At 36.0% G+C, this 12388-nt stretch overlaps 1 protein-coding gene across 4 annotated transcripts in view; it reads left to right on the top strand.

The window, feature by feature from the left end:
- Window positions 1–12388, top strand: part of LOC149087388 (atrial natriuretic peptide receptor 1-like) — a 435567-nt gene that overhangs the window by 34793 nt on the left and 388386 nt on the right. For 2 of the 4 annotated variants that reach the window (XM_089231471.1, XM_089231470.1), the window contains exon 1: window positions 1995–2763. The exons of the other annotated variants lie outside the window; for them this stretch is intronic. In XM_089231471.1, the coding sequence (XP_089087597.1) occupies window positions 2091–2763 (673 nt within the window). In that variant the 5' untranslated portion in view covers window positions 1995–2090. Of the gene's footprint in view, window positions 1–1994; window positions 2764–12388 lie in introns of those variants that run through there. 4 annotated transcript variants of the gene reach the window in all.

Genomic DNA, 12388 nt, shown 5'->3' with positions numbered 1-12388 from the left:
TTTATTTGTTAGCAAAATGAATGCAAGTGAAACATTTTTGTGGTACAACAGAACTTCAGTCTCGGATTTTTCTGGTTCATTAAAACCCCAGTTTGTGAAATGCTTTTACTTGTACCATATGTTTTAAATAAATTTTATTTTTTATAAACTTATTCATCTTTCTTTCCTTTTAGAAAATTATGAATGTTAATGATTTAACTAGAGAGGAGTGGGGAATGTTACTTCATAGAACGTTTTTTTAAAGTTCATCAAAATAATAATTTGATATTTTAAAATTGTTTTTTTTTCCAATTTCGTGCAACGCTTTTCTAGTTTGCTTTTTTTCCCAGCTAAATTCTTGACTGAATATTTTTACCAATAGACGGCACCACATTGGTTTTGTATTCTTATGGAAAAAGTTAAAAAAAAAAAAATTGAGGGATAATTTGCTTGTCGAGATATCACGTCGAGGTCATCACTGATCTCCAACGATTGCGCAAGAAAATCTGCTACTGCTACTACTTCCATAACTGTGACAGTAGGTTTCTGCAATCAGTCATGTGGCCCGTGTATTTAAAAAGGTTTTGTGGGTGTGTTTGTAATATGAAAATATAAAAATTGTTTTTGTCAAATCAGAAATAATTTTTTTCCTTCATTAACCACAATTTCTCATTCGAAACGAATATGAAAAACCTAATACATAGTTTTTCGGCTTGTCGCGGGCCGCACAAAATCACTTCGCGGACCAGCTGTTGGCCAACACTGGCATAGGTGGTCCACAGGCAGACTTGATAACTCGACTGTACCTTGATGAAAATTTTTTGGTTGTTTTAATTCATATTAGTGATATCCATATGGTTTCAAATAAAAATTGAACCTTCATATTCAAGTTCACCGTACCTCATCAAGGAAAATGCGGGAAACTGCGATCCTAAACACGGGATATCACTAATTGTAGTCAAAAAATGCAATTTACAAGTTGGCTAATTACTGCAAAAATGGGTGAAACGTGCAGAAATAAAGAGCTGCTACAAATAGCCGTGAACAGAAATTTATTTGAAGAGAAAAACGTTGAAATGATCAGATAACTATATTTCATTGAGAAAAATCTTAAACATGATAAAATACGGGACATGGACAATTGTCATCAGAAACGTTGCCATAAGTCGACAAAATCCTCTATTTTAATTAAAATCGCTGAAAAATTGAGGATACGTTGAACCTGACATATGTAAATGAATATTTGTATTTATAACTATATTTATCATAATAAGTTATGAAAATTCAATTTTTATTTCCGATTTCAATAAATATTACAAAGTCAAGTAAGTATCGTTGAAAAAACGGGACAAAACGTATAAAACAATTCGAAAGAACTAAAATGTCCCGTAATACGGGACACCAATTGTCCGTCGAATTGTTTCAAGCATTTTACCGGTTCTTGGGTTCAGGAAGGTTGAGAAACACTGTTTCAAATCTGGACTTAATTATTAAACTTACGGTAATTATATATTATTAAACTTATACCCGTAAAGACGGTATCAACGTATTTGACTGTATCTGTACCGATCGATATATATTAATCGTAAATTAACCCAATAACAAATTACAATTGTAAGTTTTTTTAAAAGTTTCCCGATCGAAGCGGAAGGTAGTTTTTGTTTTGAAACTACGTTATACATGAGAGGAATTTCTATCTGATTGGCTGATGTGTGGCTCGATTCCCGCCACATGCCAGGATCGAGAGTCAAGTTGTCGCCAAGGTTCTCCCACTTTTCCGCAGATCTCTGATGGAATTCGGTTTATTCCGGGATCTTCATCCAAAACACTCCGCTTGTTATCATCGGGAGTTTCTTGGCTTTGTTCGTATCAGGTGTGTCTGTCAAACTCACGCGTGCACACCACTGAAAAGTTCGAGAGAAAAATACGGAATTTATCCGATATATAAATGACTAAATATTTTGTTGTGGGCGGTGACGAGAGAACTAAGGGGGAATATTGATTAGTTTCCCGAAAGGTTTGAGAAACTTTTCGACGCTACAAGTACTTATTGCGTGGGAGCTTAAAGCAAAAAACTTTGATAAATACTGAGAGAAACTTGTTGAGCGACAATGTTTTTACGAGTCTTTATCTTCATGGTGTCGGTGAGTCGATTGTCGTCGACTTCGTCGGCCGTGATCGACGACAGACCCGTTCGTCTAGCAGTTCTAGCACCCGATGACGATTCCATGCCGTTCTCGCTGAACAAAGTGCTGCCCGCCGTGCAGTACGCCGTCAGGAACCTGCTAAAGCAAGGTGGTCGTCAGATGGAGGTGCTCCACAGGGATACCCAATGCTCATCGGCCTACGGGCCGCTCGCGGCTGTCGATCTCTACAACGCCGGGCTGGCCGATGTCCTACTGGGCCCCGTTTGCCCGTACGTCCTGGCACCGGTCGCGCGTTTCGCTACGGTCTGGGAGTTGCCGGTGCTGACCGCGACCGGCCAGATCAACCACTTCGACCACAAGTATCCGAATTTCAGGCTTTTGACGCGGATGAACGGTTCCTACAGCCATATCGGATTAATATTCCTGCAGGTCCTGAGACGTTTCCATTGGAGCATCGTGGCGCTTCTTTTCCACAATTTCGAGGACAGGGTCAAGGGTTTTTCTAACTGTTACTTCACTTTGGGTTCTGTGTACGCTTCTCTGGGTAAAAAGAAGTTTTTCTACAGGGGTTTCGACGAGAGCAGCAATAAAACCAACTACAAGAGTCTTCTACAGGAAGTCCAGTTACACTCTAGAAGTAAGTGTTTAATTTTTCCGTAGAAATTTAAGAATTAAGTAGGACTTCGATGTTTAATTAACGTAATTACCAGCGTATAATCCAGAGGAGCTAATTGCGATATTTCGATTGTGTCATCGTATAATCCGCATGTTTATTCACCAATAATGGGACCTTAACCCTCTATGGTTCGACCCATTAAAACGTATTGGATTTTCCTTTAGAAAATGCGGATGTAGATGGGTGCTGTTAATACATAAAAACAGAAATTTAATTAATTAGAGTGGATTTTTTTAATTGGATAAAATGACTAATTTTGAAGGTAAAATATACAGTTTTCTGCTGTGGTTTTAATGCTATCTATAAACAGATAAAATCTCGCTTAGCAGTGTTGAATAGTTGTTACCATGAATGTTACTCTCGATTTTGTGTGATTTTATAAATATCCGAATATGTAAAATTTTAGCAGCTCTCAAAAAATGACACCAACGAGAATTGAACTCTTCCTAAGTATAAGAAGTATTGTACTTGTATAGTCGTATTTTCTATTGAAATGACAATAAAACGTGCATTTTTCCTGAAATATCCAAAAAGAATTAGATAAAAAAATCGGCATATAACTGACTACTATATATTTGTCATGCAAATTACTGTTCATATATTTAAATATACGCGAGACCGTAGAAAGTTATGAAATGGAAAGGGTTGCTGGTAATGGTTTTTCATAAAGAAATACCAATTTTTATATATATTTTGAAGAATTAATTTTTGCAAATTGATTCTTAGAAATATTTATTTCTGGTCTAATATCTAAAAAAACAGAAACACCAAGTGCCAAATAATCTTCATTAAAAAATTCAGACTTAAAAAATTCAAATTTTTAGGTGAAATGTAAAGGGGGAAATAGAAAAATATGTTCCGTTTAGAAATCAGCTTTATCCATATTAAATCTGGGCTTTCTAAAAAAAAAGAGGCTTTTAAGAAGGTGAGATATCTCGTCAATGCCAGTGAGGTGGTTAAATTCGATCATGGTTTAAAATATTCCGATATAATTGAATAACCTTCTTAAAATCATGAATTATCACTGCATGATCATATCTATAATTAAGATTATTATCCAAAATTCTTGGATTATTCAAAGGACTATAAATTACTCTCGAAAATATTTATCTTCATAATGGAGAACTTGTGATCTTGGTTCTTGGTCGTTACTTTAATTTATATTGATGTTGAAAATAAAGTTTAGCAATTCAGTCTTCTATGATACAGTATTGTAAAATATTCATATTCAGTATTTCTCATGGCTGCTTATCACTTATTTTTTTTTTTTTGCTTTTTAGAATAAGAAAGCTGTTACTTACGGTATTTGTTATTTATTTACATTAAGTTTATTAAAAATATACACCATCTAAACACATTTTGCCGTTCAATATGCGCTAAAGCAGAGTTTTGTAAACGTTCAATGATTCGGCATTCCTTTGGCATTTCGTATATCTCGTGAAACTGTTCTCGTGGAATTCCGTGGAGTTCGAAAATCTTGCGTCACAAAAGATGGAAATCACCAGGGGCGTAAAATAGGCGATACAAAACAGAATTAGTATACTTGGGATACGTATATTTAATTTGTTATTAGTTTAATTGGTATATTATTAGATTTGATTTGTTAAAGAAGGTCCGGTTTAAATTTTTATAAAAATTCATAGATATGTTTTATTTAACATGTATTCATTCAGAGAGAATGCCCATATAGCCCACCCATTACATGCCAAAACTCGATTACCGTAGAACTTCTCGATAACGGACACAAATGGGGGGGGGGGAATGTTGTCCGCTAACGGGGAGTGTCTTCTGATGGGAAGGTACGACTTACAGTAGAGCCTCGTTTATTCGACTTTCACATTTACACGACGCGACGTTTGGCTTCGGCATCAATTTTGGTTCCTTACATTTTAATTAAAAATTTATATTTTACTGTAAAAGTGATACATCGGTGGTTATGGATAATTACCAATCGTCTCGATATAAAGAAAGTTTGATTAAATTTCACAACATTTATCAGTTTTAGCAACAATTATGCACAATTCCCAAATGAAGTTTGAAAATCTGATAAATATGGAAAAAGTTATATATACCCTTCATTCTCTTCATTAAACCAATTAATTATTTTCCTCTCGCACTCGATGCGTGCACTTCACGTATTCTGCAATAAAAATATATAAAAATAAATTATTAAGTTAAAATAAGTGTGTGAAGAAGATAGAGGCGTTCATAACATTATCAGTCTTGTAATGCTGGCTTTCTTCACACATTGCGAACGAACAAAACCAACATTACCATTCGAATTCTAAACCCTGGACCATAGTTATATTCAGTTAATTAAGTTGTTAATTGACGATTTATCATATTTACCAACACAACTTGGAATCTAACGTAATTTTAGTTGAATATGGAAATTTCTCGGTTTATGACCAAAAATGAATAAATTAGAGTTTCGAAAAAAATACAGTTGCCTGATTTTACTTTCCGATATCGGGAGTGTCTCTAACGAAGAGTAAAATACTTTGAAGTCCTATTCGACGGGACTGGGGATCAGAAAAGTGTTCATTAACGAGGAATATCCGTTACGGAAGATTCCACAGTATTTAACTTTTCAAAAAAATGGTATCATACCATTGTTGATATATTATTTCAGCTGAACGTATGCTAACAGAGCCCATTTACGTCAGGAAAAAAAATCCAATATGTTTTTATGGGGGTGAACCATAGAGGGGTAATTTAGAGATTAAAATCTCTTACATTACACATAAAAGTCTATTACCATGTGCAATATAATGCCATCAAAAAATATCTCTCCCACACCCCGACGGATCTCGTGGCTCACTGTCTGGGATTTGTTGCTAAAATATGCAAATTAAAACTCCAGCTACGTTCATAGGGGGGGTTATTACTGAAATAAGGCTCCATTTCGTACGAATGTCTCCTTAATCAGAGAATGTTGAAGAGTTTAATGACTCTCAAAACGGAGCAAATTCATCAAAAGAGACTCAAAGAAACGACGAATTCAAAACCCCTTCGGATAACGACGCATAACCACAAAGACGGGCCATGTCTTAAGTTTATGACTTGAGACACATTTACGCGCATGAAACGTGAAACACTGTCTCGGGAAACGAAGATTTATGATCCTCGAACCGAAACCTAATTCATTTCAAAAACCAAATTCCAAGACGGAATCTCCTAATTAATTTCCGCGTAATCCATCTTGGAATTCAGTTTTGTTCTGAATTACCATTAGGATATTCAATCATATATGCACGTAAATTAACTCGAAAGATATCTAGTCTTTATATGATGCTCATCAAAATTTATTTCGAGTGGGTTATGGTATATTGAATTAAAATTGTTTAATCAAGCATATAGAATTCTCACGGAATCCGGAACACATTTTAATTGAATGGGGTCATTCGAATTTTCGCGCATTTTATGTATTTCCAGCTTCGTTTCGTGCTAATCCTTGACGGTGATCCTAGAATTCGTACGTAAGTGTCATTAGCATAAATTTTAATAGTCTCAAACCTTCATATATTTTGAAGCCGAGATGTAGATGGTTATTGAGAGATGGACATACTCGTATGGCTATTAAAAATTAACTAATTAAACTTCATTACTATAATTATTAAAAAAAACTAGGGTATTTTTCGGGCGTTTTGTGATAAATATTTTATTGCAAAATATTAAGAAACAGTTGATTACATGAAAGGTTGTCGAGCCAGTGTACCCAGCAGACATGGTCGCGTTCCGTATTCGCCGACCTCCTCCACCGAACTTTTTGTGGCTAAATATACAGTGTATAACTAAACTGATGGTCCGAACTGTAACGGGTGATATAACTCGCCAAAATGAGCGACTTTCATCAAGCCGGAAAGCAAGAGGCGAGTCACGAGAGGGCGCTTGCGTGTCGAAAATGGGGAACACAGTAAAAACGAATAATAAAGGACAAATAATGTTTGTTATCGAAAACTTTACAGCAAACGCTCGAATGCGAAAACTTTACAACGAATGCGAAAACTTTACAACGAATGCGAAAACTTTACAACGAATGCGAAAACTTTACAACGAATGCGAAAACTTTACAACGAATGCGAAAACTTTACAACGAATGCGAAAACTTTACAACGAATGCGAAAACTTTACAACGAATGCGAAAACTTCACAACAATGAGCGATCACCAGCTGCAATACAGACGTCACATCAGTGGCGAATAGCAGCTGATGCGACGGGTTCTGCGGAAGGCGACGTTTCATCCACTTCAAAGAAAGCGTCTTCTCACGGTTCGCCGCTAGCTTGCCGACCCCACATTGTATGGTGAAAGTTGTTTGCTTTGCAAATTCAACCACGACTTTTACAGTTCTGAGCATCAGTTTGGTTACACACTGTATGATTGTTCTTCTTTGCAGCTGTTGTATGAGTTTTGATTTTTTTATTTTCTTTGCAATTCCTGAGAGTCTTTTGCTTAAGCCTACGACAGATGAAAAAGCCAAGAAAAAATTTATTAAAACATTTATTTTTATAAACATATTTGCTCTTGTTGTTTAATTTCTTGTAGTACTTATTGCCATGTTTTGACTGTATCTAACTTACGTCCTCATACATAACTGTCTCTTGTTGCTCTCATAAGGATGAAATAAAAGAGTCCATTATAGTCAGTATAGATGAGTAGTGTCCGTTCAATTATATGGACAATGAATGAATAAACGCTAGAACTTTGCCACTGGACTTATATCCCGTTGCTAAGATCTCTTCTAACCCAACTTCGTGGCAGAGTCTGGAACACTTTATTTTGTATCAAAAAAAAAGAATAAACAAAAATTTTTTACCACATATTTTCCCCGGACTGTCGCGATTAACAAATTTTGTGGTGATTCCAAAGGAGATTGGGTTGGGAGTTGAAAAGTTTCAGGGTTTCGTTAAGACGGATGAATGCACACATATTAGGATGGAGGTGTGCGATACTATATACACAGGATAAAAAAAAAACACGAAATGGGAATCTTATTGTGTGAAATATAAAATATCCATCGGAACGTGTCATGTCGCTTAACACCTTATTGGTGAGCAACCAATATGAGCATTGGTATAACTTGCGGACTAGAAGCCAGCATCAGTTTTATTGGGTTGAGTTCACTCGCTCCAGTGGTTTTAATGAAAATATACAAAATAGAAGTATTGTGGGGGAGGGGATATATACAATTAGGGATCACCCGTGCCATCTCGCTTAGCATCTTATGCGGTGAGCAACACGAATACGACCAATTATACTGACAATACTCCGATCTATGTAGCGCCACCCAATTTATGTAGCGTCTTTATGTAGTGACGCGTTTCATTGAAACTTAGTATATACGTTATTTGGACCATGAGAAAAAGATGTCCAAAACAAAATAAGGACTTTTGAATAACATTCAGCTACGTAAGAACCCCTAATTATATGTCTTGCTCAGACTCTTTCATGTCCAATGAATACAAGAAAAAATTCAAAAATTTTGAAGGAAATCTATTTTCAAGGATCCTTATAACATTCAAGAAATCATTATAAACGCAACAATTCTCCAGAACTTCGGTCACTTATAGTCTGTGTAAGTTCCGAGTCCGAAAATAGAACAAAGCAAATAATGATCTCAAATAACGATTTCCACAACAAGGACGCACGCGCTCATTATAAGCTACTTAAGAATTTTTTCTCCTTTTTCCCCCTACGATAGAAAAATCATAAAACATGTTTTCGGAAACCGTAAAAGACCAATAAAATATTGTATTTCGACATTAAAATTGAATTTATTCCTTCATACGCCTGACATACAATATTCCGGAAGTAATACGACATCCAAAATATAACTTTGTCAGCGAAAATAAATCACGTAAAAAAAATGCAATAACAATATTAATACTCCCCCTTGTATTTATTATACAGCAAAAAAAAAATATTCATCGATATTTTGTTTGTCCGTATTGTATTTGCATATCGATTCCCACGAACCGTAACAAACTTTTATTGAACGTATTTATTCGTGCTATTATAGTCTACACTCGCGCAAGAATATTTGAATGACAATAGCGTCTGCGATCCTTTCTTGTTAATGAGAATTCCTCATTGTTGGAATCAATAAGTAATTATATTACCGCTCTTATTTTGTAATTGGATATTCTCGAATCGGGGAAATAGACTTTTATTCTGTCTAGAAGAAGCTTCTCTCTAGCTTGATTAACTTATATTCTTTAGGCCTATATATATATATATTTTTTTTTTGGGGATTACCTAGTTGGGAATTTATTTTCCACGTTTTATTAAATATTGCTCGGGATTTCTCTGCAGTTTTTTAATACTGTTATTGTGTGGTTTGGTGGATAATTGACGGATTTCATTGCGGAATCCCTGGATCGATCCCCATGGTCCCACTATGAGGATTCTCGTATCATTTTGAGAGAGAGAGAGAAATCTATTATACAGGGTGACTAGGTAACAGGGCGTATGATATTTTACTGGCAAACTGTTGATCTTAGACCGGGGTTACACTATAAAATTTTGATAAAAGATCTTTTATAAAAATGGAGAAATTCAACCAATAAGCGCATCCGTTACATTCGTGCAAATGCAACCGGTGATCTTATTGGTTGAATTTTTCGAGTTTTATCAAAGACCTTTTACAAAACCTTTATAGTGTGATCCCGGCCTTAGGCCGTGATTGCACTGTAAACGTGCTTTTATAAAACTTCAAAAATACCACCAATAAACTGATTGGTTGCATTTGCTCGAATGTAATCGATCAGCGTATTGGCTTTATTGTTCAAGTTTTATAAAAGCACTTTTTCACAGTGTAATCTCGGCCTAAAAGAGGCATACTCCCAATTAGAAAAAGTATCCAAATATATATAATGTGCAGTACTCAGATATATCATGTTGCAAGGGACTCAAGGGGGGTTGTGCTAAAGAAGCCAGTAGCAAAGTTGTTGCTCTGGCTCTCCTGATGCCCACAACAACAAAAAAAAAATTCACGTTTCTAAGGGCATTACTTGCTGAGACATTTTAATTCAAAACCCAGTGAAAAGTTGGGGGAAAAACTGCATGAAATGATGGAAAATCGTTTTTACTCGCATTTAATGCTGTTTTTTTCCCTCCCAACTTTCATTCGTTTTTCGAATTTGAATGTCTCAGCGAATATTGCACTTGGAAATGGGGAATATTTTTCCTAGCATCAGGAAACACAGGGCACAACATCTTTCTAACTGGATTTTTGGGCACAAGGGGGACTCTATAAAAAGTTAATTTTTTAAATAACTGTACAACCCATTCGAACATGATTAACATATCTGAAGTCCAGGCGTTATTTGGATACTTTTTCTAATTGGAAATATGCATCTAGCATCGACGGTTGTCCAGTAAAATTCCATACACCTTATATAGTGAGCTTTAGTTGGTGAATAAAAGTGTGTTCTCTGATATTATATATTCATACAGGGTGTCCCAAAACTTACGAAATCATTAGAAAATTAAAAAAAAAAAACCCCAAAAAACTCGAGAAATGATAGAAATGCACAGTTTTCTGTATTGGTGATCGGGAGAATAGTAAACTCTGTCAGACGGAATTTCAAAATTTGTTTCAAATTTTTACAACATCTGGCGCTGAAAAGGAAAATTTGAAATACATACGATATTTTCACAATATCCACTATTTGCAGCAACAACGTCGTGTGCTCTTGAAGACGAAGTCATTTTTCGAATGGGTCCCGCCAAAGAAACATGTGAATAGAATCACTAAACACTCAAACTGCCATCTCGTGCCGTTCTGGAGAGTTGACAATGTTTCGAGATACGGAATTGAATGCGGAAAATTCTATTCCGTACATTTGAAATCAGAAATTCATTTGAATATTACAAAATCGAATTTCATATCGATTTTTTTTTTCATTCAGACTCAGCACTTTTTTCGTTCGGTTTTTCGTAGAAACTTTACTGAAGAAATTTACATATATATTTCCTAAATTTTCTTCTAGAAAATTCATATTCCAGTGCGAATGAAGATAAGGCGATTTATCGATTCGTGAGAATTTTTTCGTAAATCGGTGGAAATTAATGATGGATATACCGGGTGTTCTGTAAGTGCTAATACGGCTTTTATCTCATTAACCGTCAGCCGTAGAGGAATGATTCCAATTTCAAGAATGCTCAAAAGGCGTTCAAAAATTAACCCTATACTAGAGTGTAATAAAATAAAAAAAAATCTAAATATTTATACGGTCCCCCTGTCCTGTAACTTCCAATTAAAAAAATTTCCAAGTTCCCAAGGGCAACATTCGCTGAGATATTCGAATTCAAAAATGAATCAAAGTTGGGGAAAAGGACATCTGTTCTTCCAGAACTTCTCTCCAATTTTTGAATTCAAATATCTTAGGGAATATTGCAATTGGAAACGTGGAATTCTTTTTGTTGGCATCAAGAGATCATTTTCATTTGATCATTTTTGTCGCACCACGGTCGTTTTCTGCACACCAGGGCTAATTAGACCGGGACCTACAATTTATTGCCAATTCCGGAACGGCAGGCTTATTTTTTTTTATACGTCGAGAGGTTGCGTGCGCTAACCCCTCGATGTTGGACTCCCTGCGGTAGCAATTTTTTCGGTGGTCATGTCACCGTTTCTGTTGTAACCCTGTGTCAGGAAAGTTTTCTGACGAGGACGAACCGGGTATCGAATTCGCGACACCTCTTAACATCCTTTGGTACCTCAGGTGAGTATCTTATCGATCTGGGCCACCGCCCCCGCATCAAGAGAAACAGGACAGCAACTTTCTGATTGGAAGTTAGAGAACAAGGGACACCCGTATAAAAATTTGTACTTTTTTATTTTGTGACGCACTGTATTTTTCCTCTCAAAACTGGTACAGAGTAATTTTTTAAAGCCTGCCGAGTTTTAAATTGGAACCATACCTATACGACGGAGGGTTGATGACATAAAGATCGTTCTAGCACTCACAGGACACCCTGTGTAACGAGCGCAACGTAAATACTTTTTTAAGACAAGTGTGCAATTAACAAACTGCTCTAAATCATAGTTTCCCAACCTTTTTTGTCCCATCACCCCCTTCTTCAGAAATTTTTTTCTCCCAGCGCCCCCCAACGCAATCTAACCCATAGGATCCTATGTTATACTCCTACCTTCTACCGCCCCCCTGGAACATTCCATCCACCCCCCAGGGGGCGTTAACGCCCGCGTTGGGAATCACTGCTCTAAATTAAGAAATATAATGAATAAAAATTTTTTTTGGCGGTACACTTTCAGTGTGAGCGTAAACTTTCATGAATGTTAGCGCGAACAGTGGGTGCTGCCACCTATTTTACTATTTATTGTAAAGGAGTAAATATATAATGTCGAAATGAATGCGTTTCTGTGATGTGAGCCTACAGTCGCGTTGGAGGAAAACATTTTTTGACAGGAATGAAGTCGGTCGGCTTACACAAATACGCATTGAAAATCGGAAAAGTACACCAACCAAAAAAAATCTTTGCTTTATAAAGTTTTATTCTCGTTTTAGGATCAGACAGACACGCAAGACATTGCATCAGTTGATGTGTGAAACTCGATTTAA

Source organism: Pholcus phalangioides, unplaced genomic scaffold (assembly GCF_987345545.1).
Source record: "Pholcus phalangioides strain wild (caught in Gottingen) unplaced genomic scaffold, Ppha-v1.0 ptg000004l_1, whole genome shotgun sequence".
NCBI classification, from domain to species: domain Eukaryota; kingdom Metazoa; phylum Arthropoda; class Arachnida; order Araneae; family Pholcidae; genus Pholcus; species Pholcus phalangioides.
The sequence above is the reverse complement of the archived record's forward strand: the minus strand, read 5'-3'. Positions and strand labels throughout refer to the sequence as shown.